The sequence below is a fragment of the Perca flavescens genome, chromosome 1, assembly GCF_004354835.1.
Source record: "Perca flavescens isolate YP-PL-M2 chromosome 1, PFLA_1.0, whole genome shotgun sequence".
In the NCBI taxonomy this organism is placed as follows: domain Eukaryota; kingdom Metazoa; phylum Chordata; class Actinopteri; order Perciformes; family Percidae; genus Perca; species Perca flavescens.
Genome location: NC_041331.1, coordinates 38,084,030 through 38,110,619, shown reverse-complemented (window position 1 = coordinate 38,110,619; position 26,590 = coordinate 38,084,030). Strand labels below are relative to the sequence as shown.

At 41.3% G+C, this 26,590-nt stretch overlaps 1 protein-coding gene across 1 annotated transcript; it reads right to left on the bottom strand.

The window, feature by feature from the left end:
- Nucleotides 1-3,298: 3,298 nt before the first annotated feature.
- Nucleotides 3,299-25,467, bottom strand: LOC114556319 (sodium/potassium/calcium exchanger 1). Its single transcript, XM_028579225.1, has 9 exons — nucleotides 25,001-25,467; nucleotides 23,265-24,403; nucleotides 19,173-19,334; nucleotides 17,505-17,613; nucleotides 11,038-11,174; nucleotides 8,020-8,286; nucleotides 5,815-5,904; nucleotides 4,322-4,488; nucleotides 3,299-3,743 (listed from the first exon to the last, which is right to left on the bottom strand). Exons 2-9 carry the CDS (start codon nucleotides 24,234-24,236, stop codon nucleotides 3,494-3,496), a joined length of 2,154 nt encoding a protein of 717 aa, XP_028435026.1. The 5' UTR covers nucleotides 24,237-24,403; nucleotides 25,001-25,467; the 3' UTR covers nucleotides 3,299-3,493.
- Nucleotides 25,468-26,590: the final 1,123 nt, after the last annotated feature.

Genomic DNA, 26,590 nt, shown 5'->3' with positions numbered 1-26,590 from the left:
CTAAGACACACAATCACGGTTTGTCTCCACCACAGTTACGTTGACAAAATTAAATATTTATTCACACAAAAACCTTTTTTTCTACACCGAACAAACACGACTTTGAATACAGAACTGACTTTTAGAGAAAATACTGAACGTTGAAACTGACGTTGCATCCAGCAGTTTTGAGTTGCTGCACAGTAAACGTGAAACCTTCACCGCTGTAGTGTATTTAGTTAACGTATTAAAGTCACCAAACATTCGACATTCATCAACATCATTAAATATTGAAACGAAAACTCACCACCCGAAAACCTCTTTTTAAAACAGTCAGTGGTGGTGTTCTGTGTTTGTTGCATTTCTGGTAGTTTGATTGTGTGCTTTTCTATTTTCGTTGTAGATAATTGTGCAGTCACATCCAGATATTTCCAGCAGCAGGAGTATTACAGGAGAAAACATATCTAAAACAGTTTGTGTTAAAGTGCTCATATTTAGCTTTTTTCCCATTTCCTTTGTGTTTATATATCTTTTTTTGTGTACATTATAGGTTTACAAAGTGAAAAAGCCCAAAGTCCCCCCCAAAGGGACTTACCATCTCCAACAGAAAACACTGTTCACCAACTGCTCCAAACAGCTCTATTGTAGTCCAGCCTTTACTTCAGAGACAAACGTGGTCACTTTGTAACACACGTTATAATGCTCGCCTAGCTGCTAGCATGGCACACCCTCAGACTCTGCTTCTGACTGGCTAGTAGTCCTTACCTAGGTACTGTGCATGTGTGACTCCCAACAAAGATGGAACAGAAGTGTAATGTCACACTCTGTAGCTAAAAGGGAGAGCTTAACACACAGGGTGAAAAGAGGAGCTGCAGCAATCTTCAGTGCAACAAAAAGTTTTTCAACAAAATTTTAAAATTAAACCATGTGAACCGGTTCTGGTACAACCTCTACAATTATGAACCTGAAAATGAGCACAATATGAGCACTTTAACAAAGTGAGGGTTTCTTTCTAGAGCTGCAATTTTGCACCAAAGTTAAATAGTCTTAAAAGGGGAAATTAATCATAGAAAATATGAAAATACTAATTTCTAAACCCACAAGTGCAGGAAAAATACAGAAATGCACTGCAAGCATTTTAATAAATTTAAAAGAGGAAGTCAACACTAGTTTTTTTTTTATTAATCAGATCATTGTTTGCATATGATGTTAATATAGATTACACATTTTGTGTGTAAAAACAGCTTTTTCTGCTCAAAATTAGCTTGAATGTGTCTGAAGGTTTGATTCAGCCCTATTCTCTCTCCCCTCCCTAACTAACGTAACAGCTTTGTAAAACAAAGCCCGAGTGCGCTTGGAGTGAAAATGTGTGGGACCCCTGAAACACTAAATGTGGGTTTTTTGATGTCAGAGCTTTTCCTGGTTTAGCATGGGCCTTTTTGGGAACTACGCACGGCAGTAAGCATGACCGGTATGCGTACAGTAAATAAGTCTGTGTTACCTTAATCAACAAAAATCTATACAGTTACCGGTTATTTCTGACATTTTGATAAACACAAATGTATATTGTGCTTGAGTACATAAAGCCCCAAATAACAAAACTGGTTTACAAAATGATATTAATATTTAAGTGAGTCCGGTACAGCCTGACTCTGGAGATAAAACTGAGATTAGCTCTCATATTCAAGTTTATGTTCTGCTTGTTCAGCGGTTGTTTGGTAAATTGCTCTTGAACACATTAAGAGACGATTTGAATTGCTATTTCTATTCTCAATTCTTATCATTTTGGTGCTTGGGATTTTCCTTTGGGGCTGGCTAAAATCTCTTTTCGGTCGTCTGCACACTTGGCTTTTTCCATCAAGACTAATTACCCATTACTCTCAAAGGGATTGCATAAATGCATTCTGGGAATTGTAGGAAACCAATTTCTGAAGTAGAGAACGGAAAGGATAATTTTGCAAACCAGGGTTGTGTTCGAAATCACTCCCCTCTTTTTTTTTAAGTGTACTATATTGTGAATACATTTCACACAATTCAGACACAACTAAAATGGCGGAAGGTAAATACAGTGCAGTACACAACGAATACAGTCATTTTGGACACAGTTATCACAAAGTAGCTGCTGGAAAATGTTGAAGATCACAGACTAATAATGTAAAACTACGTTGAGGGTGGATTTTTTTTCCTTAAAAATCACTGCTTGTTTGGTGTTCCTACTAGGGGTGACCCCGAATAGTCGAATATTCAATGCTTTGATCGAAGGAGCCTGATTCAAAGGCAGTGTCACAGTCGAATCTTCGCAGAGGCGGAAAGCCCAGTCCAGACCAAAGATTTGTGACGAGACGAGTTGAAACTTGCAGCTACTTTGCAACGCGCCGGTCTGCAGCGTTCTGAAAGCTGCCTTTTGCCACTGCGACGAGACGGTGTATCATCCTTATAGCAACAACTCTTGTACTTCCGTTCTTAACTTACGACTTTCGGGCCTTTTTTTGTAGCTGGATATCATCTGTTGCATCTAAATATGAATGTGGATAACGTTAGTTAGAGTGAGATATTTGCTACTGCTTCTTTTCTAGTTGAGCTGAAACGGCAAAAATGATCAACGATATGCAAGACTTAAAGGACAAATCAGGCACAAAATGAACCTAGGGGTTAATAACACGTGTACCGAGTCGACCGTTCTCTGGGATGTTTTCATACTAATCGAATGTGACCATTTTTAGCGCAAACTGCTAATTAGCTTATAAAGCTAGTTGTTGGGGCACGGTAAAGGAAAAAGACATCGCTATTTCTACACTACTAACAAGGTTCAAAATAGCACCACACTTCCACGGTAGCATAATGAGGGTCCCTACATGGAAACCGAAGCATTGAGAACTTTGTAAGTGTAAACACAGTTTATTAAAAAGATAGTTTATAAAGACAGTACCGTGCTTGAGCCTTGTACTGGTTACTGGTTGCACGGCGTTCGTCGTTCGACTGGTCGTGACTGTTTTCCCAAGATGGCGCCCGCCTGTATACGTGAACGGTACTGTTTTTATAAACTATCTTTTTAATAAACTGTGTGTACACTTACAAAGTTCTCAATGCTTCGGTCTACATGTAGGGCCCCTCATTATGCTACCGGTGAAGTGTGGTGCTATTTTGAGCCTTGTTAGCGGTGTAGAAACAGAGATTTCTTTTTACTTTACCCTCTGCCCCGACGACTAGCGTTATAAGCTAATTAGCGGTTTGCGCTAAAACTGGTCACATTCATTTAGCATGAAATCATATCCCAAAGAACAGTCAACATGGTACACATGTGTTATTAACCCCTTGGTTCATTTTGCGGCAGATTTGTCCTTTAACAATGACTATGAAAATGAAAATTATGACTATGAAAATTCTTAGCCGGGGACACCCCTAGTGTGCTCCAGGTCAGCCCTTGGACACCAGGCTTGGTTCTTCTATCCAACACATCCTACAGACAGGACTGATCCCGTCTGGACGTACGTGTGCAGCTCGGCCCGTCAGCTCAGATGGAAACGGGGCAGGTGAGGATGCGATCCTCCAGCAGGACGCTGAGCACGAGGAACACAAAGTACAGTACGAACATGGTGAAGCCCAACATTCGGCTCATCTTCCAGCGGCAGACGGCGATGGAGATGATGACGAAGAGGAGCATGAGGAAGAGCAGCACAATGGCACAGAACAGGCCGTTGGAGCTGACCGTAACCGGCTCGCCGTTGTGTAAGGAAGTGTATATGAGCCACGGGACCGGCAGGCTAAAACCAGAGAGAGTTTACAGTTCACATACTTTATCTGATCGCTGCCAGTTAGACAGTCTACATCAAAGAGGAACACTTTCCACATCATAACATTTTATACATTATATTAAGTATTTATTAATGATTAAGAAATCGTTTATAAATCATCAACAAACTCTTCTTAATAGTTAATTAAGGCTTTGTAAAGCATCTATAAACATTAAGATCATTATCATAGGTGGTTAAATTAATGTTACTTGATGCTTTATAAACCACTTATTAATCATGAACTAATTATTATAAACATGAGTTGCAACTTTATAATAGCCATTCAAATGTGTTTAGATGGTTTACAAAACAATTATTAACCATTGACAAAGTATTAACGATATAAATTTATAAACTTATTTTATAATACACTAATGATAAAATAACAAAAATTATAACTTTACAAATAATTAGTAAACATTGTACATCATTATTTCATTGTTTAACTATCTATCTATCTAAACTAAAGTTTAATTAACTATCAATTTGCCTTTTATTAATGATGGTTATTGTAAAGTGTTACCGAGAGATGTGTGGCAGTCACTCACCCTATAGTGATGTCGAAGATGTTACTGCCCACCGAGCTGGACACGGCCATGTCCCCCAGACCTTTCCGGGCCACGATCACGCTGGTGATCAGGTCAGGGATGGACGTCCCGGCCGCCAGGATGGTCAGGCCCATGATTTCCTCTGAGATGCCAATAGTCTCACCCACCTGTACACAAGACAGATTTAAAACAGGTGTTAGTGCCCCCTCCAGTAAAGCATGTAAACTCTTAGCCTTCGTCTTTATTTTGTTATATTGGTGGTTTATTTTAAACATTATTGAATGACTCAAAATCAATTGTTTTTTCATTGCTGTCAGTCTGCCAAATAACCAGCAGAGACTCCAGAAAGTCCTCCGTAAAACCTTTTTGTACAGATTAAATTCAGTCCAATTCAATTTTATTTATAGTATCAAATCATCACAAGAGTTATCTCGAGACACTTTACAGATAGAGTACGTCTAGACCACACTCTATAATTTACAAAGAACCAACAATTCCAGTAATTCCCATAAGAGCAAGCATTTAGTGGCGAGGAAAAACTCCCTTTTAGGGAGAAACCTCGAGTGGTGAGTACAACTTCCTTTTAAGGAGAAACCTGGGACAGACCCAGGCTCTTGGTGGGCGGTTGCCTGTTGGTGCCGGTTGGGGGTGTGATGAACAGTGGCAATTATAGTCACAACAAAGATAACGGAACTATGATAAGAAATAGTAGTTGTACTTACTTTATACTTTATTAGTCCCATCACTGGGAAATTTGTCTTGGACACTGTGCATAGTCTAGTCATGCAAAGCAACATGATCAAAGTACATAAAACACATGATCAAATACATAAAAACACAATAATAGATCATTCACACAATACAGCATCCATTAAAACAAATAAAAACAAATAAAATAAAAAAAAATAGTAGTTCATGACATAGCAGGGCACTGCATGGTGTAGCAAGGTGTAGCAGGGTGTAGCAGGGGGCAAACAAACAAGCATAACTTGTTAATTAATGAGCTTTAGAGGTGCTGGTAGGTGGATTTTGCAACCTTTAGACAGAGCCAGGCTAGCAGTTTCCCAGTTTCCAGTCTTTGTGCTAAGCTAAGCTGACTCGTTGCAACTTCATATTTACTGTACAGACATGAGAGGGATATCGATCTTGTCATCTCTCTTTTGGCAAGAAAGTAATTAAGTGAATTTCCCAAAACTTTTCCTTCAAGTGCTGGAGTTGTACGCGACCAGTGGGGTTCTACAAAAAAGTGAGTTTATGATTATGTGACTGGCTGAAAAACATCTAAAATTCAACAAAAGGATGCACTGTGCACTGAGGCAGCACCTTAAAACTTTAAGCCCTACCTGCTGTGTTTACAACACTACTGAAAAGTAGCACTCACATCACAGATACGTGGAGAGACATGAGACATTTTCCACACCTAGTACCAAACACAAATGTCACAGTGGTTTTTAAATTCCTGAAAACATGACTTGTGTTAAGTGTCAACCAACCTGATGAGCCCACCACACCATCAGGTAGGAGAACACTCCGATCCACAGGATGGAGCCAATAAACGAGATGGCAAAATACCGTCGGGACGCCTGGAAAATACAAAACAAGTTCAGAGAATCTGCGGCAGAACATTGTGACCTGTGATGTAAACATCTGGAAAAATGTTAGATAGATTTGTATGCATGACAACCTTTGTTTATTTCCAAAAACTGAAAGCTATAACTTTTGCTTTCTAAAGTTCTTTTGGTGCATCAGCTCCTTCACACACAACTTCAGTGACATAAAGAAATACAGAAAGGATGCACTGTGAGCCCATATCTAAAAATCTTTTTTTTTTTTACTCAACACCATTCGGCAGATATCAAAACATGTCTGTGTGTGAGTGTGTTAGTGTCAGAGTGTGTTTTTTTCATAAATATAGTAGTAGTAGTAGAGTATTAGACCTCCACGTTTAAACAATTTCATGCCAAAGAAATAATCCACTATTTCCTATGATATCTGATGTTTGTGGATTAATATTACTGCTGCATTAGTTTCACATTGCCAGACCTATCTCCACAGCGCTGCAGAGTAAGCCTGGCTCCTCCACACATACATTGGAATGCAAACCCACAGCGGTTTTTTTCTCCAATGCTGGAGAGCAAAAAAAAACGCTCTGGGTTTGGATTTCTTTAAACCAATCACAATGGTCTTGGGTGGCGCTGAGCTCCAGACGCAGCGAAAATAGTCTCGGGAAGGAACTTGTTTTGGTGGAACATTTGCACCCCGCAAAAGAAAATGCCACATACAATATTAAATGAAGTTAACAATTCACACAATACGGTAGCGTGAACCTGCCCAAGTTCTCTCACACTACACCGCTCCTCCGCTCTCTTCACTGGTTACCAGTGGCTGCCCGCATCCGCTTCAAGACACTAGTACTTACATACAGGGCCACGAACGGATCAGCACCAGCTTACATCCAGGACATGGTCAAACCATATACCCCAACCTGCTCACTTCACTCTGCATCAGCCAACCTGCTTGCTGCCCCCTCACAGCGAGGGAGAACGAGCTCCCTATAGACATCAGGATGGCTGAAAGCCTACACATCTTCCACCGAAGGCTAAAAACACATCTCTTCCGACTACACCTCGGATAATATATAAAAAAAACCTCTTGAACCTGCACTTTTATACGTTTCTTTGTAGCTTCGCTTATTTAAAGCTAACGTACTTGCACTTACTGCTTGTTGTCTAGAGTTTGGACCTTCTCAGTTGAATGCACTTAATTGTAAGTCGCTTTGGATAAAAGCGTCAGCTAAATGACATGTAATGTAATACATTTAAATTTAGCTGGATACATGGTTACACATAATTTGTGCTTACCAGTGCATTGCCCTGTGTAACGTTACTTTGTCCACAGCAATCCAGCCACAATCGGTCCCAAAACGGCCCAGTTGGATAGCAAATCCCATAACGTTAAGCATATTCTTTTTAAATCTTTACAGTCATTTCCCGAAAGAACCAAACAGGCCTGCCTTGTTGCACGATCCAAATGTACTTCAAAACTTGCCAATTTCAGCGCGTAGCTTGGTAGCTCTAAGTTTGCTCTGAGTTTTGTAAAACGAGTGACATCCGGCGGCGTCAGATCTTCCGGCGATTATCCAGTCGTCGATCCAGAGTACTACTGCTGCGTTAATGTGTATGTTGCATTTTCCAGCTGTAGATGTTTAAGGGTGTGGTCATTTTAGCACCTTTATTTACCGTTGGGTAGTTTAATCTACAGTAATGTAGATTCCTATTCTTTAAGATCATCATATGTTTGTAGCGTTGCTGTTCTGTGAGAACCACGTATCTCTAATAAGTCAAATTTTCGTGGCTGTACAGCCCCGTTTTCATCTTTGTGACGATGCATTTTCCAGCTGATCCAAGAGGCTTTTTAAAGACTTTGGAGAATTTTCTCAAATCACATAGGAACACTTGATCCTTGAGTTTATCACAAACATTCAACATCAACACATCTGGAGATACTGTACGTGGTTTTCACTGGACAGGAAGGGGAAGAAAAACTGTCATCTGAAAACTAACTAAAGCTGTCAGACAAATAGAGTGGAGTAAAAAGTGCAATATTTATCTCTGAGATGTAGTGGAGTAGAAGTATAAAGTTGCAGGAAATGGAAATAATCAAATAAAGTAAGTACTCTGGATTTGGCTGGTACTCACCACGTTGCGGACGTCCGGCAGCGTGAGCCACAGCGGGAACACGATGGGCAGCAGGAGCAGATAAGTGGCCTGCTTGCGTCTGGTTTCAGGCCACTCTAAAGACAACGGTTTGTTCTCCTCCTCTTCTTCCTCCTGCTGCTGCTTTTCCTCTTCCTCCTGGCTTTCATCATCATCATCACCTTCACTCTCACCGGAGTCCCCGCTTTCCTCGCCGCCGCTCTCGTCCTCAGCGCTGCCCTCCGAGCCCTCTGAACCCCCCGCTGGCGCCTGCAGGAGAGAGCACACCGGTGAGACAAAGGGTGTTTGTTCTAACAAAGTGTGTTCCCCAAACCTTTTCTGTCACGCCCAAACTTCACATCCTCCTGATGCATGAACTGATTTCATTATTTTGAACTGTAATACTGGGGAAAGTAGTCACATAAGGAAGGCTGAATTTCACTTGAAATTATATCAAAAACATGACCTGCATGTTTCTCCGTCTCTGTTGTGCAAATTAAAAACAAAAGTTAAACTTATTAGAGGCTGACCTGCTACACCAGGGCTTCTCAAAGTTGGACCAAGGTCCACATCAGGACCAAAACAGCAAGTCAATTTGGACCCCAGAGCATTGACAAAGGGGCTAAAAACGTCAAAAGGCGACAAAACAACAAAATCTTCCTTTTACTACATGAAGCCAAGAATACTGCTGTACTTTTACCGCATGAAAGCTCAAAAAACGGACCGAACGTTTTGGATGTTATTGCCAATTGTTCCTAGCCTGGCTCCGCCCTCCTACGTAATATTCATTTTCCTTCAGTACGTTGTCTGGGTTCGCGGGTTTTCTCCGGGCCAATCTTTACCGGTCCAATCAGCGAACAGAGGGAGTGGCTGAGAACGATGACGTTGAGGTTGTGCGCTAGTTTGAGTTGTAGTTCTGTAATGGCGGCGGAGAAAGATGCGAGCGAAGCCATTCGGTCCGTTGTGGCAACGCTGACAAATATCCAGAAGTTAAAGCCAGAGCAAGAACAGTCTCTGCTGAGTTGTGTTGGCCATGATGTCGTGGCCCTCCTCCCCACCGGGTTCGGGAAAAGTTTGATTTTCCAGCTCGCTCCGTTAGTGGTGAAGCAGTCGGCTAAAGCGAACACTAGCGATGCTAAGCCGACGTCACGACCAAACGTTAGCGATTGGTTATGGCAGATCCAGAGTGGCTCTGGGCAGATCCAATAGTTTTAAACTTCAACAGAGTACCCGCCTTCAAGGAAGTTAACACTTGTCAATGGAGAGAGACCAGACTCTCTGTACAAATGAAATGGACCAGAGTCTGGTAGGGCCAGGCTAAATTGTTCCGGATCTTTGACCTGGAATAAAAATCAGATGCGGACCTTTGAGTGATGTGTTTAAGAACCCCTGTGCTACATGGACACTGAACTCAACAACAGCACGACCGGCTTCTTCATATTCTGGATTTAAAGGACGCGTTTGCTCAATGAGAATCCCTCGATCTATGTTTGACATGTAACAATGTCTGCTTGCAGTGGTGTAATGTAACTTAGAACATTTACTCAAGTATTATAGTATATAGTAGCATTGTGTACTGTTTTACCTTTAATACTTTTAAGTACTTTTCTTGATTATACTCAAATACTTTTACATTTTTAATGCAGGACTTTTTTGAATATTTTAACAGTGTGGTATGCGTACTTTTACTTCAGTAGAATATGTAAAACTTTCTCCACCACTGGCCTGTTCAACTTAGTTTCACTCCACATATCCATTACAGAATTCTCAACATCAGGTCTGCAGCACTCGAGCCTGCTGTCAGATCTTCACGACTTGATGGCTTGACTCCTAAAGGTTGCATTAAAAAGACACACCCACTGTCAGCAAATAGTACAGTTCTCCATATTTAGCACTTATTTAGATTATTGGTTTTTCCTTTACAACGGCATGTTTCTCTTTCTTCATCATGGCCTACAAGCTGTGGAACATGAGGTTATTGTACATCATGTGCTATTTATGTTCATAAATGCTTAGAACATTTTTTTGTATAATGCAACCAGACACATTTGAATTTTCTCTGTGCTCATGATATCACTTAAAATGCACTGTGGGGGTAGTAAGAGCACTTTAGTTGACCCTGTTCTGATGTGCTGATTAGAGGGCTGAAAATCTTGCCTTCAATTTCACTCAAGAAAGGATTATCAGTTATTAGAGTGGCCTTCGTCGAGGCTGTGACTCGTGCAAAAGCACAAAAATCAGGGGTTAGTGAGTCGGTGGGGGGGGGGTTGAATTTCCCTTCTTGATGAAGATTTTTCTGCTACCAAACATCATCATCAGCACCTGGAGATTTCTCAGTGTGACTTTGTGTTTTCTATTTTCAAAATTGACAACAGAACTGGTTATAAGGATGATAACAGTTCATTGTTTTAAACAGTCGAGGACAACATTAACACAGCCTTCACATGCTCGTCAATACTTCTTATTTCCCAGTTGAGTTGTAAGTAAATAAACATGGAGTATATCAGGAGGGTACAGATGCTGTTGGGTCTTTCTCTCAGGAAATATTTAAAAAGTTAGTTAGTAATACGTGTAAGTAAAGGGTCATTTGGTCACATTAGGGATCAAAGTGCTTCTAAAAGTCATGACTTCAAAACTAGAGGATCGAAAGATAATTTTCAGTTTTTTCTTTAAACAGATCTTTGTGAATAAGTGCTTCCGTTTTCAATATTTCAGTCATCCTGTTGAGATCCTCTCTGCAGGGCCGGCCCGTGGCATAGGCAGTGTAGGCAAATACTGGGGGCGCCGGCAGTCCAGATGATTCAAAAAAAGAAAAATAGATTCAAAAACCCGCCAAAAGATTTTGACAAAATGGGAAAAAGACACTGAAAAAAATCAGCGTTAACAAAGTGACAAAACAGTTTTAAAAAGTGACAAAAACATTGAAAAAAGCAATAAAAATGTAAAAAATAAAAAAAAGCCAAAGCTAAAACAGCTAAAATCTTGCCTAGGGCAGCAAACCGGCTCTGCTGCTATGCGTACCTTTGACTCGTCTGGCTGGTCGGCCGTCTTCTCGCTCGTCTCTTCTGTCTTCTGCGGCTGGGAGGTGGACGGCTCGGCCGCAGCGCCCGCTGGTGCACCGGCAACACTGGCCGGCTCAGCTGGCGTGTATTCACCATCTGGAGAAAGAGGAACAACTCGCAGAATGACCAAACAAATACACACAGCAGCAGATATGTATGGAGGACTCCAATTAAGTTCATTCAGTCATCTTCTTATCATGTCTAGTTATATTAACTTGTCTTAATGTTAAACCCGTCAACAGGAAGATCCAGTTTAAATAGTTTGACTAAAGCTGCTCACATACACTTAATTATAATAGGAACAAAAAAAACAATTAAAGATAAACCAAAAAAATAATCATCAGTTAGGATAATAACTTTTTTAAGCCCCTTTTTTAAGTTTTAAGAGCCCTTAAGGCTGTATTGCATCTTATGTAGTATTATATAATACCAAAAACAACAGCAACCCTATTAATGACTAATAATAATAATGAAAGAATAACAAGAAAGCAAATAAAAAGCACTATTTCTAATTTTGTGGTGAAATATATGACTCTTTCCAACAATTCTAAGGATCTGCAGAAACATGGTAACATCTGGGCGTGTCCAGTATCCGATCACATCTGTACTCTCTTTTTTTGTGTAAGCATTCCTTTCCAACACTTTCTTAAACTCCTGGATAACTTCTACAGAATTAATGAATGAATGATCCTCTGAAGGTGTTGATGCTCGTTTCATTTTTTTTTGTTGGTCTTTTTATTTCACATTTTGAGACAAAACAAATCACATTTTTAATGTTAGAGCTGACAAAATTATTATTTTGTGGTGTCTAGAAAGAAGTGCCAGTGATTGGAGGTAAACATGCTCTAGTAATGGAGAAGGGATACACACACACACACACACACACACACACACACAGTCCCATCTGCATGTTAGTCCTCAGGCTGATTGATTCAGGCTCGTTGAGACCTCTCCAGACTCCCTGCAGCCCCACTTTGCTCTGTACATCAGACTCTGAAGCACCTCATTACTCCACACTGTGACGCACAAACACGCCGACTGAGAGGCTCCGCTGATTGTGGAGAACAAACTCCTTATACCCCCAAACCATCTCTGAGGATCGACAACCAACCTCTTATACGAGTGCTGCACCTTCAGTACTCGTATAATCTTATGGAAAAACGAAAGGTTGAAACCAGCAAGCAAACAGTCAAAAAATTAAATATTTACTACAATATTAATACATTACAGAACATGCCTGTTTGTCTTCCTTTGCCTTTTTTAAATGAGAAAATCAATATAAATGTAATTTCTGGGGGTTTGGTACGATGTAAAGACGGATTTGATCTTGTTTAATAAACCAAAATACATTTTAAGTAGATATTGTAGTTTTAGAGGCAGTAACATGGTTGGAACAATATTGTATTTGAAACTTTATTATGCAAGAAATGCTAAATATTACGAGCATGTTAGTGATAATATTAGCCTTCAGGTTAGGCTGCTTCTGAACTACTCAGATTGAAAAGTGCTCTAAGCGATGTTGGGTGACGGCACTTCTTGTTGACGTTCAAAGTATTTTCAAACAAAACGAGGCTAGCTCGACCCTCCCTCCTCCTCATCCCATCCCCTCCCCCTCCCTTCCGTACTTCCGCACTGACCCCCCAAGCCCCACCCCCAAATCCTTCTTGTCAGTTATTGGCTGGAATGCTGGAAGACTGTTTGTTATGTTTTGTGGTGCAGGTTGGCGCAGTTTGTTTTTGTTGCCGTGTGTGGAGCCTGGGCTGTCTACAGAGACCAAGATTTTTTTACAGTGTGTTCAGGGGACAGGCAGCTAGCGGATAGTGAGGACATGTTTGCTGTATGTGACAAATAATGTTGTAGCCTAAAAAACGGGTGTTTTCTTTAGTTGTGAACACAAAACATTTTATATGTAAATATATCTAAAACAACTGTAAATGCTGTTTTTGGTGGGTTAAGACTGGAGTTGGACATCTTCTCCTGATCTGGAATTTGACCTGCTGCTGCAAAGAAAACAGCCACCGTACAGAATAAACCATTTTGATTAAGGTTACAGTGAGGTGGAACTCTCCTCTCCCGCCACACTCGAGAGAAAGCTGCAAGCAGCGATACCGGAGGCCAAGCAATCGTTTTGAACGGGCACTGCACTAGTTGATATCAGTGTTCTTATCTGACTGTGGGCTTTTATCGAGATGTCAGAGTGTACCTTAAAACAAAGAAAAGTGTTACATTCTAACATACAACTCACCTTCAGAGTGGCGGTGATATGACTTGCTCTGTAATTTGCCCGTGACTGGGATGTTCAGAGGCTTTACTTTGTTCTTTGCTGCAATCAAGAGAATCATCACTCATATGCAACATGAGTCCTTTTTATATCAATTGAGAGATATGTCGTCCACGAGCAGTTTTGTGAAGCCGAGTCAACATGCCTTTGACCTTATGCTCACACTCTGGCCATTTTGTAAAGATCGGTGTAAAATAACAAGCCTCTTTGAAACAAAAGCGCTCCAAGGACTTCAGTTAATTACCCACAGCTAAATGTAGATCTACAGACACTTGTGATCAATGTTTCTATTCTTTTCCTCAGAGGAGATTCCATAAAATAGCAATTTTTCGGTGCAGACGAAATCTTGGTACAAAGCAGTGGGACGGTAGCCTAGAAATCTAGACGCACCCGAGCGGGAGCAAATGTAATTTGCAGCCAGGGTCAGGCTAGCAACTCTCCGTTGGCTTGCGAGCTGGAAAAACTGAATTCTGGTCAGGCCAATCACATCCTGTATAGAGTCAGTGGGCGGGGCTTAACATAAGGACGGCAGAGTTGCGACGGTTAAGCGTGAATTCCCTGTTACTTGAAAACAAAAGAAGATGGCTGCTGCTGCTGGCAAACAGCGGTCTTTCGAATCGGCCGAGACTTGGAGTTGAGCACTGAAGTCATTCTTAAAAAAGGAAGATGTGTTCGGAGTTTTGCCGACCGAATACGGCAAAAGTTTAATCAATCAACTAGCGTTGCTCTGGTTGGCTATGAGTGCACAGGGAATTTAAAAGACAACCGTTTATCCCGCCCCTCCGATTGAGCCCTGCCAATGGGGAGTTCCCAGACCCAACATTGTGATGTGGGTCTGGCTTGTCGGAGGAAAATGTAAGATATTGTTTATACTGTATGTTCCCTTTATTTATGATTGTGCTAATGAATGCAACAATCAAAACATTCATATTGAAAAGGATGCACTTGTCAATCCTTTAACACTCATTTTAAAACCTTTCTAACAACCATATCCTCATAGAAGCTTTTAAGGCTCCCATGAGCACCAACTATGATGCTGTAAGAATCATGTACTGCAATTATTATTCTTCAAACAGCCAGTGTGTGAAAAAAAAGCTCAGTGATCTCAACAACAACACAGAAACAACTGGATGCAAACAAAAAAAACATGCAACCATCAAATATATACAAACCACAATCTAATATAACATTCAAAACAAGTTCAGGAACATTGGCACGACAGAATCAGACCGGACAGAGCACAACAACAACAACAGACACGACACAGAGAAAGTCTTACCTTTCCTCTGTACTGACCCTTCCCCTCTGACATCACCATTAAAGCAGGTCTCTGATTGGCAGAGATACAGAGTAGACTAAATACCAAACATGATCAGTCTCCTCCAGTTATGCAACACTTCAATTACATGCACCATAAATATTGAATGAGAATTTCCTTTTTTTAAATCTATTCTTAGTGAAACAATAAAATGTAATTTTAAAATCAAAGAATTTTGCTCCTCAAGTTTCCACATTGTAATTATAATTTTTGACCGTCTTTTTTTTGTGTGTCAGTCAAATAAAGCTCATGTGGAGGTTTGTGATATAGCCAGACGAAACGTGTTCGCTGGTCTTTTGTTGGAGTTACTGACAGGGTTGAACTCAAGGATGCACACGGGAACTACAATCACAACGAGACACACGACAGGAAACAGCGAGGCAACATCTTGTTGCTGCGCTTACCTCTTCTGCCTTTCCTCGGGCCGGGGGTTTTCACGGCCCCTCTAAGGGCTGCCTCTACGGATGGAAACCCACAGCAACCATTTTAACTTCATCGGACTCATTTGTTTTCTATGTGTCTGCATCTTGTGTCCACTCAAACAGATAGAAAGAATCCGTCTGTGCTGTTCAGTGCCTTTCCAAATGGTTTGGCAGTATTTTGTGTGAGTAACTTTTTGCATTTACGTCATTGATGTTCCCACTTCCCTTTAACTTCAGTTAGAGATTTCCTGCAATAATACAAATAGAGTTGACTTGACTACAGTGCCTTGCAGCAGAGGCGATTCCAGGATTTGTTAAGTGGGGTGCGCAGGGGAGGGGGGAATTTTCGTTAGAATAAGCATAGAAAATTGCTTGAAAATATAGGAAATATTGGATAGGATAGAACAAAACAATGTAATTCTGCTTAATAAAACATCACATTCATTATTCATTTTAAACAAATTATATATTTGAATAAAATACACATTCTCTATAGACTGAGTCTACCGCTGTAAAAAAAAAAAAAAAAAAAAAAAAAATCTATTCCAGTGCTGGTTCCAGGTTATCAGAATTTTGAATAGTCACCATGGAAACATTAATTGGTCATGTGACAAGGGCTGGGAAAATTTGGCAGGCAGCCAAGAGACAGTACTCTGATCCAATGGAAATCACAATTGTCCGATTGACAGCACTCTTGGGGGGTGGGGGGTTCTTGAAAGAATCCCTCAAGAAAGAATACCTTTTTTATAATACATTTTCATAAATATCTGCACGTGATGTGCCTTTGTTTGGCAAGTTATCTACAGGAATAAAAAACAAAGTAAACTTGACATGCATGACCAGGGGCTAGCTAGGGCTGTAGCGGTGAAGGAATTTCTCCTGCAGTGATTAAGAGTGGCTCAACAACGTATGCCGCATAGGCACATATCTACATATGTTTTTTGTAAGATTGATGCCCGCAATGTGAAACCAAATTGTACAATGCGGTGCAAAATAAGCTCCGCCTTAGCCAACTACAACAGTAAAATCCTGCATTAATGCATGAATACTAATAATCTAATAGCATCACCGCCCGCCAAATTCACCCACATTTGGCCGATGGCGGGTGCCAATTTCCAACCTGGTGGGAAAAATTACATTAATGCGGTTTATCACCCACGACAACGACGCTGGTATTGTTTTCACCTTGTGTGCGTGTGTGTGTCGTCATGGCAAAATGTAGTCCTGAAGACACCTACTGTAGCGGGAACTACGACACGTGTTTAAACGTCAGCGGACGGATTCTTTTCACGGCGAGAGCATCACAACCATGCAAGATGCAGTCACTAAACTTTACAGGTCTGAAGTTGACATCAGAATGAAGGCTGGAATCAAATATGGGTGTGATCCGAGCAAGGGTGCCCACGGTAGGGGGGTAGAAAGTAGGGAAGGGGCCAAAGCCCGCCTTTCCGGATAACCGTGCAAGATACAGTTGGGAAACTTTAGGTGTGGTTGAGACCAAAATTAAATCAGAATCAGAAGATTCATTGTCATTGTACAAAATGAACAACGACAATGTTTAAGATGCTGCCTGTTCACCACAGGGATGACACGCTGCTGCACCTGCTCCAGAGAGATAAAGAGCTTGTTCTGCTAGCACGCTGGCTCTTATCCAGCTTTTATTATCCTGTGTTGAAAAGCTGATTAAGGATCAGCGGTGGCCGAGCGCTGTGAGAGCGAGGGAACAACGACCCGATGAGTTCGAGGACGGGCTGAAGGTCGCGGCGGTTCATCACGCTGCCCTGACTTACAGGAAGTGACAGGACGGACAGAGCTGAGTCGCTGCATCCTAGAGCTGGAACATTTAGTTCATTAGTCCATCGACAGGAAATGTCATTTCAGCAATCTTTCAAGCAGAAATTCACTAGCTCCAGCTCTTTAGATTTTCTGCTTTTGTGCCATACTTGATATTAATTAGATTAACTGATAAAAGAGTAATTTATAATATAAATAATCACTGGGATATTATGAGGATGAGGTACAAAAATAACAGGACAGTATCAAGTTAAGGTGGATAGCCAAGACAGAAAGTCTGATGTGAGAAAATAAAAAAATAAAAAATGTATATTGCAACTGCAGATTTATGATAAACTATGAAAACATTTTCTCTCTCTCACACCACTCTGGAGGAAAGCTGGCTCCTTTAAATCACTACGGCAGCCCACGGGGGACAGTTTTACCTTTCACATGTGCCTGAAAACTTGATGGAAAAACCTTTATAAATCAAATGTAAAAAAAGATTTAAAAGAGAAAAAAAGGGTGCATTTAAACTCTTTATTACAAACACCTCGACCACCAGGCTGCAGGTTAGATCCTGTTGCTGCAGAAATCGTAATGATTCACGTTTGGTTGGTTCTGGCTGTTACCTTCTCCCAGAGGGTCCAGCGTGTGGATCATCAACTGGAAGATGGTGCTCCTCAGCGACGTGTTGTGGAGGGACGCCGAGCTGCCGCCTCGCTGCAGGACGGGACGCACCTACAGGCCGCAAGACATATAGTCAGAAATCAAACTGCAGCAATAACTTATTCAACTCACGTACTCACTAACTTGTGTGGAATTCAGCTCTTTATTAGACTTGTTACCCAAGATAGGTTACATTTGCCAAACACATCGGCTGGCCCTCATCCTAAAAGCCTTTTCTCTTGAAATGTTAAAAGTGAGCACTTTTACTTATACTTGTATATATATTTTTTGTTATTGTTTTTAAAATAAGAACAAGTATGTAAACTAAGCAGTCAAACGGGGTTGTGTTTGACCAAAAATAAAACAGCTGATTTACATTTTCATTTTATCGTACTTACAGGATTAATAGCTTTACACTGCAACAATAAGGTTGTCTTCTACATGGATCATTAACTGGATGCTGACTTTTTGCCTGGGACCTCCTTTAGCCTTAGTCTTTTATACATCATCAAATATGCAGCCATTAAGTGGATATTTAAAACCGCTTTTACAGAGTTCTCATTTTTTCTAATACAAGTTAGGTGGATACACTGAAAAGTCAGACTGAGACTAAGTTGTTTTCCAACAATTCATGGAGCTAACGTTGGCTCAATGAGCTAGCTACAGCTGATAACATCTGCTCGCGTCAATTGTGATTTCAGCCGTGCAAGAACCAGTTTCCAGCTAGAAATGAGAGGCTGATTTTGTCAACCTTAGTCTGAAAATAATTAGCCATTGTTTCAAATATTTCTATTGTTGTCACCTAGACAACGGTAGGTCTGGTTTAATTTCTCACTGGATGTACAGCACACAACTAAATCTTTTTTTAAGACTTTTAAAAGCGAATTTAACACATTACAATGCTATATTGAACTGTATACAAGACCTTTTACAGCCTTGAAGTTAAAATAACTTAGTGATTTGCAGAAGTTATTTTCAATGAGTGCACAAAAGGTGCAAGAATCTCAGGGATTAAATTCTGCCTTTACATAAGGAATTCAATTACCAACATTATTGAGCAATTTACTGAAAAAAATCAAATGAGCATAGAAAATCAAGGAGCAGTAAAGGGGAAGCTCTAACAACCAAAATGAAGACACAATATGAATCTAACTCCAGTCCACATCAACAATAGTCTATATCCACTATGTCCCACTTCGGGGATTGCTCCGTTGCCGCCAGAAATCCTGCCGGATGTCACTCTTTTCGGCTGGATGTCCGTTACTTTCCACTTTGGAATTTTAAACTCAGGTGGATTTCTGAGGACTACGGTTAACTGCTCGTAAGATCTCTGTAGGGTAAATCCAGACAGCTAGCTAGACTATCTGTCCAATCTGAGTTTTCTGTTGCACGACTAAAACTACTTTTGAACGCACACGTTCCACCAAAACAAGCGGCAACGTGGCTCTGTCCAGCGCCTAGCGTTGCCCAAGACGATTGTGATTGGTTTTAAGAAATGCCATTAACCAGAGCACGTTTTTCTCCCATCCTGGAGTGCTGTGTGGACTCGCCAGACCTTCCCCCGCAGCGCTGGGGAGGAAGGTCTGGCAAACCGAGACTACATCAACAATAATACATTTAGTTTTTCGTACTGTGAGTCTTGTTCTGTCCTCTTGTGGCTCTGATGGCGGTTTGATTGGTTGAATGGAGCTCTGAGGCAGTTCAGGTTCAGGTTTATCTTTAGCTTTTGGTGCAGGAGGAGGAGCAGCAGCAGAGGGAGCAGCAGGAGGTGGTGCTGGTGGAGCTTCACTATCCTGTAAAGTCAGTGACAACATAATCAGTTAGCAGCATCTCAGTAATTCAGTGTACATGCACACAGGGTGCTGTTTGTTGCATTGTGAAACTGAACTAGAGCTGGGTAATATGGAAAAAACAAACAAATATAATTTTTTTGACCAAATACATCACTGTCGATATTATGGCGATATACTGGGGTTGACTATTGGTGCTTTAATAAATAAACAGCTAGTAAGTCTGGTAAGTTCAGAAAATGACATCACTTTACTGTAATGCAGTCCTTAAAAGCGCACAGGATGCTAGTTAACACTATACTTGGCAGCAGGTAACGTTAGCCTAAAGCTAGTTAATGCTACACTCAACAGCAGGTAACGTTAGCCTACGGTTAGCTAGTTAATGCTACACTCGATAGCAGGTAACGTTAGCCTAACGTTAGCTAGCAGCTGGATTAAACACTGTTAAAATGGACAGCTAAACGGTGTAAAGTTTGTCTGTATTTCACTGGAGAGGATTCAAACACCGAGACATACGACAGTCTGCTGCTGCCGTCTAAATTTAGATTAAATATGACTAAAACTAACAAGGACATTTGGCACAAGACTAAGACTAAATTAAAAATCCTGAGGCCCCGTGTCAAAATCTCATTTTAAACGCCTTCATTGTTTCTGTTGATGATGGTGCATATTGCTTAATAAAGTTGTGTTTGATCAAATTACCACACAGCAAACCTAGGCCTGTGTAATAGTGGACCTGAAAATCATCACCACAGCTGTCTCCGTTACTGACAGATAAAGCAGCAATGGTTGGACATGCAGTTAGACTCTAAAACAGGAGGCGGTCTAAGCAACATCATGGAGATGGACGACATGATTCATTACAGGTGATGTTAGGAACACGTTGGCGGTTATCACAGAGAATATATATTCCTTCTGGATATCGAATTGCATAAAGACCCAGAGGGAGTCGAATGAGTTGTCAAGCCAAATAAAACCGGTTACCAGTTAATTGGCAAACAATGCACATCATACCGATGCGATGAACAGAATATTCATTTTACATCAATGTATTTATTTTGGTTTAGTTGATTTTGTTTTTCATTTACATATATAATGAATACACTGTCTCAAATCCCTCGCATGTGCTTAAGAACAAAGAGTGATTGCTTCCAGAGTCTCTGCAACACTATCCTGAATGCTCCCTGCGTATTGTATTCAACAGGTATCCTCTGAACACAACGCAGAGATAAGACTGTAAATACTCAAAAAGGAAAGTGTTGAACAATGCATTTATTTGAATTCCTGGAAGAGAATATTTTAAATCCCAGTGATTCAGACCCATTAACGTGGCAGCACAGACTGACTGCAGACGTGCCTCAGGCCAATTGAAGAATGTGCGGGCGTACTTGAAATACTGAAACGCAGTTCTGCATGTTAATTACCGGCTCAGACATTTGCTGCTTTCTGTCAGCTGCAGGACGCAGTTAGTCTGCAGGGGTTCTGCAAAAGAATAAGCCTTTTAAAAATACATTTTTGTTTTCATTCTAAATTAATAACATCTCTACATACTGGTATTTCGGGGCTGTGGCAGAGTGACGTTTCAATCACACGCCGTCTGTGACACCTGGAGTCCTTTCTGTTCAGCAGGATCAAAGGATTTTACACAAATACAGGCTGTCATCTGCTCAGAACCACAAACCACTGTCCCTCATTCACTGTATCCGAGCAGGCAGCAGTCCCAACTGTAGGGAGATGAAAGGTAGAAAATATACTGTGTACAGATGAAGTCTGAATGTCTGGTAATAACTGCTCTGCAGAGACATGTGTGTTGTGTTTTGTTATATCTGGTTACTGTATGGGTTTTTTTTGCTGAGGGGGGTTGCACAAAAGCACAATAGTTTAAAATCAACAGCTGTTGAGTTCATTCAACACTTCATATTAAGTATGTAAGGAGTTCTTTTTCCTGATGTATCACAGAACAACTTGCACTTGAAAGGGTGACTACTGTTTTTTTCAACCCTATTTTCCTATGTTTTTGTGTCTAAGTGACTGATGGAAACAACAATCTTTGACATTGGTCCAGCAGCAAGATCGCTGCAGTCGGCAGCGGTGAAACAAGCTACAATGTAAGTTAATAGGGCTATTGTCCAGCTTGTATTTACCTTCACCATAGTGCTCGTTTTGCCACAGACAGGCTCAGATTAATATTCTAAGTGTCTGACAACATTATGGAAAGCATTTCTAAGGAGGTCGACCTCTGTTAAAGAGTAAGATCCTTTTTTTAAACATAACAACATCTGCGAAATTGCGTTCGCTTAACCCACCATGTAAATAAACAGTAATTTTAGCATCGTAAAATACACTTCATTCAAAGTTCAGCAGAAACAAAATAAAACTATGAAAAGATTGTCTTTCCACTTTTCCAACCATCACAACTCTAGTTTTGGTTGAAATAAACACATAGTTTACCAATACATGTGAAAATATGTTGGCTCTACACACACTAAAAGTATTGTTTTTTTAAATGGAGTCTGGTGGGTTTAGCACTAGAGACTTCAGAGCTGCTTCTGGTTAAACAGAAAGGTCTCAAAGAGGTTTTAAAGCTCTATCTCTGAAGGGATCCTTTCCATTATGTTTTCAGACACTTAGAATATTAATCTGAGCCTGTCAGCGGCAAAACGAGCACTTTCGTGACGGTAAATACAAGCTGGACAATTGCCCTATATTAACTTACATCGTAGCTTGTTTCGCTGCTGCCGACTGCAGCGATCTCGCTTAATACTGGACCGAATGGGTCAAAGATTGTTGTTCCAGTCAGTCAAAATAGGTAGATAAAAATGGAAGTTACCCTTTAACATAAAATAAAACAACAAATTTGATTGTGCAGTGATTTGCCAAATTGTGGTGTAAAATATATCGATATCAGGAAAAATATTCTGTCTAATATTACAAATTTCTCAATGAATTGTTTGGTCTATAAAATGTTAGAAAATTTCTCAGAGCATGAGCAAGTTTACATTCAAATTGCTTGCTTAATCCAACCTATGATCCAAAACCCCAAAGAAAGTCAGTTTAATGTAAAAAAAAAAAAAAAAAGGCAAATATTTACATTTAAAAAGCTAGAAACAGTGATTTTTTGGTATTTGTGTTTTAAAATGAATTAAACGATTGATCTATTATGAAAACTCTTGCCGATACATTGTCTGTCTAATTAATCGACTTACCGTTTTTGTCTCTCCTTTTAACCATTTGACACAACACAAAAGTTTTGCTCTCGACAACAGACACATAACTGATCAGAAAAAGCCAATTAGAAAAAACTGTCACTGTGAAACCAACACTATCATCACTGGAAACATTGCAGTGTAGCATGGATTAGATTTATTTTAAATTGCAAATTAGTGAAGGAGCCATATTGCGGCTGTTACCAGTTATTTGGAGTTACCGACGTGGAATGGAAAGCTGAGTGTTCTGTCATATAACTGATATGACACTGAGGCAGCACTGTATTTAATTATTAAATCAGCTTTGATGGACACAGACTGATAGAGAACACTGGCAGAGGATTGATTCCTACAACCTCAGTCTAAAAGGCAAATTATATCGTTGTGCATTGCATTAGGGCTGGGCACTATGTCGATATTATATCGACATCGATATATGAGACTAGATATTGTCTTACATTCTAGAAATCGTAATATCGTGATATGACACAAGTGTTGTCTTTTCCTGGTTTTAAAGGCTGCATTTCAGTAAAGTGGGTAGTTTTCTGAAAAGTTAATCCTACAATATCATGGCAAAATCGGCATTGATGAATTTGGTCAAACATATCCTGATTTGATTTTCTCCATATCGCCCAGCTCTACATTGCACGCTTTCCTGAGATATATTTAACCACAACATACACCTTTGAGCTACTTTTTCCCCCCCAAATGTGCGTCACCAACTGACCTTCTCCGGCTCCTCTGCGGTCCACACCTTGACGATACTCATGTGCTTGTTAATCTGGCTCTTGACGGTGTGCTCGATCTGACTGTTGAACTTCATGAAGCTGACGTAGCTGACGTAGCCCAGCACCAGCATCATGCTCTCCCACCACAGGATCATGTTGTCCAGGAAGAAGACGATCAGCATGATCAGGTCCAGGATGTAGAAGGTGACGTCTCTGAAGAGCGGCCACCAGGTCAGGTGCAGCATCTCCCGGGAGAACACGGCACACATGCCGATCACGAACAGGATGTTGAAGACGGCCGAGCCCACGATGGTGCCGATGCCCACGTTGCTGTGGGAGATGAAGACTCCGATCAGGGAGGTGAAGAGCTCCGGGGCGGAGCCTCCGGCTGCCATGAAGGTGGCCCCGGCCACGTCGTCAGAGATCTGCAGCTTGGTGGTGATGACCTCCAGCCCGGGAACAAAGAACTCATCGCAGACGATGGCCAGTGCCACAAACATGTAGATCATGCCGAGGACGTGCAGGGCCACCCATCCCTGCTGTCGCTGCTCCACTGAGAAGATGTCCTCTGGGTAATCGCCCTTCCTGTGAGGGGGCTGAGGTGGGGGGCGAGGGGGAGCGGTGGTGGTTGGTGGTGGTGGAGGAGGTTTGGGGGGCTGAGGATCTACGTATATACACTGTTCAATGTCTGTCCTGTTGACGATCATCACCAGGGGAGGTGTGGTGCTCTCAGGTGAGACAACCTCCTCCTCCGTCTCATTGGACGCCATCACCTCCCGAATGTTGACCTTTACATCCCCCGCCTCTGCTCCGAGAGCGTCATACGTCTGGGCGGAGGCTCGCGGCTCTGACAGCCTGGCCTTCAGAGTCAGCGTGTAGACCAAACACAGCAGCACACCTGAGACGAGGAAGAGGACGCGACTGCGCTTGAGTCTCCTCCTGTGAGGAGAGTGCCTGTTCACTGCCATCATCGCGGTCTCGACTCCAAAACAGGAAGTTATGCCAGATGCATGGCTATTCTTCGATAAGTGCAGCTCCGTTATGTGGCGAGAAGACTCCGCTGGCAGGGAGGAGACACACACCCGTACACGGAGAGCGTTTCATCTTTTTCAGCGGGCAGTTTCAACCTGTGGAAGGACTGAAAACAGAAAGCAGTATAAAAAAATAATAAAATCACATCATCATGAACATGTGCATTTTATATGCCCTCTCTGCTTGCATAGCTGCAGAGGCAGAGCTACTGAGGGGAAGTGCGTGTGTTGGGTGGGGGGGGGGGGGAGGTGATGGGGGATGCAGACAGCCACCTGTTACTATGGCTACATAATCACACAGGCTTTGGCTTCTCACAAAACAGGAGTGCATTGAAGACACATTAAACATATTAAAACGGGAAGAAAAAAAACCGGACTTGCTTCACAATTAAATCCGAAATGGCCTCTGATTATATTTAGCGTGAGCTCACGCACGGATACTGATGAAATGCGCGCGTGCAGTAAATGAAACGTTAATTAACCCTACCCGTTGTGTATTAAGATGTCCAGGTTAATAAAAAGCACCAAATCTGTGACTAAAAAAAAGGGCGTGCTGAGGTCTAATTGCAGGGTAATTGAGGCCAGCGCGGATTATCATGTAACAAACCATTAATCTATATTCCTTCACCATCCAATAAAAATAATAAAGACACAATAAAATCCAGAAAGCGGCTGTGTGCAGTGCGTGGTGGTGCGGGTCTTACCTGTAGCACCGGCTGCGGACAGTCCCTCCAGCTGTGCGTAACGGGCGCAGAGATGCTGACTCCGGGTTTTGGGGAGTTACGAGGGCGCAGCGCATGTCAGGGCTTGAACGAAGCTCAGCATAATGCTGCTAAGAGGATTAGAAACCGAACACCTCTCATCTTCCCTTTCACACATAACGCTGTATCAATACACCAACATTCAAAGTGATATGCTGGTCGCAGCTGCCAATTTGAGGTGAAACCTCTGCGGCGGCGGCGGCGGCTGTGAGCGCGGTGCCTGTTGAATGTAGAATAATGAGATTCTCAGAGGCTGACAGGAGGAGTTTGGCCGTTGTTTTGGGTGTGGTCAGGTGTAGCCTCATTTGAGGAGCGTGGGGAATTGATTTTATTTGTCTATTTAAAGAGAAGAACGTGAAAATGAATGTGGAAAACAAGTTATCTTTGGGTTTAGCAGAACAAAATATTTGCTTTGCAGTGAGGATTCACAGCATTTTAAAATGGACAGTTTCACATGTTCACATATGAACAAAATGTGTCCAAAACACATGTATGGTTTGTCGTTACATGCTGTGACATATTTAGTGTAAAAACGTACTTTTACAAATTTCAGGTGCAATTTTTTATTTTTTGGTGATTTCAGTAAGGCCTATGTGGACTGTAATTCGAGTAGATTTAAGTAAAGATGGATCAATGATAAATGAAGGTAAATGTGACCAAATTATTTTTCACTGTATATATTTACAAAAGGTCTAAAACTTAGCGATAAAGCGATAATCAATTTTAATATGATTATATAAAATAATAATATATAATAAATTAAACATTTGACATCCAGTCCAGTCCTTGCTCACTAGGTGTCTTCACTTGTTCTGGTTGATTAGAAACGCTGGGGACTACACAAGGTCCCCATACAGTCCAAATAAGGATGATAAAGGTTTAAGTTGTCCTGCCCTAACAGATATAACAAAAAGACTGAGGGAGATGTGTCTGAACACCCACACAAAAAAGTCCAATCAGTCAAAGTGAAAACACCTGTGTGGTGGCTTAAAGAGTGGCAGGGGGCCTTTACAGAATCATCATTACACTTGATTATAGTCTAAATCCTCAACGTTCCATTTCCGGGATTGCTCCAACATTTAGGCCGGATGTTACATTGCCATGGGCTTCCTTTGTGTTGGCATTTTAAACTCCCGTTGATTTATGAAGGACTATGCTCCTCAGATCTCTGCAGGGTAAACCCAGACAGCTAGCTAGACTATCTGTCCAATCTGAGTTTTCTGTTGTACAACTAAAACAACTTTTGAACGTACACCCAAACAAGTTCCTTCCCAAGGCTATTTTGAAGAGGCGGCGTTGCTCTGTACGGGGCTTAGCGCCGCCCAAGACAATAGTGATTGGTTTAAAGAAATGCCAATAAACCAGAGCACGTTTTTCTCCCATCCTGGAATGTTGTGTGGACTAGCCAGACCCTCCTCCACAGCGCTGCAGAGGAGGAAGGTCTGGCAAAGCAAGATTACACTGATTATAACTTCATTGAACTGTTAAAAGAATATCAATTTTAAAAAAACTAGAATAGTCCTGGAAAAATAT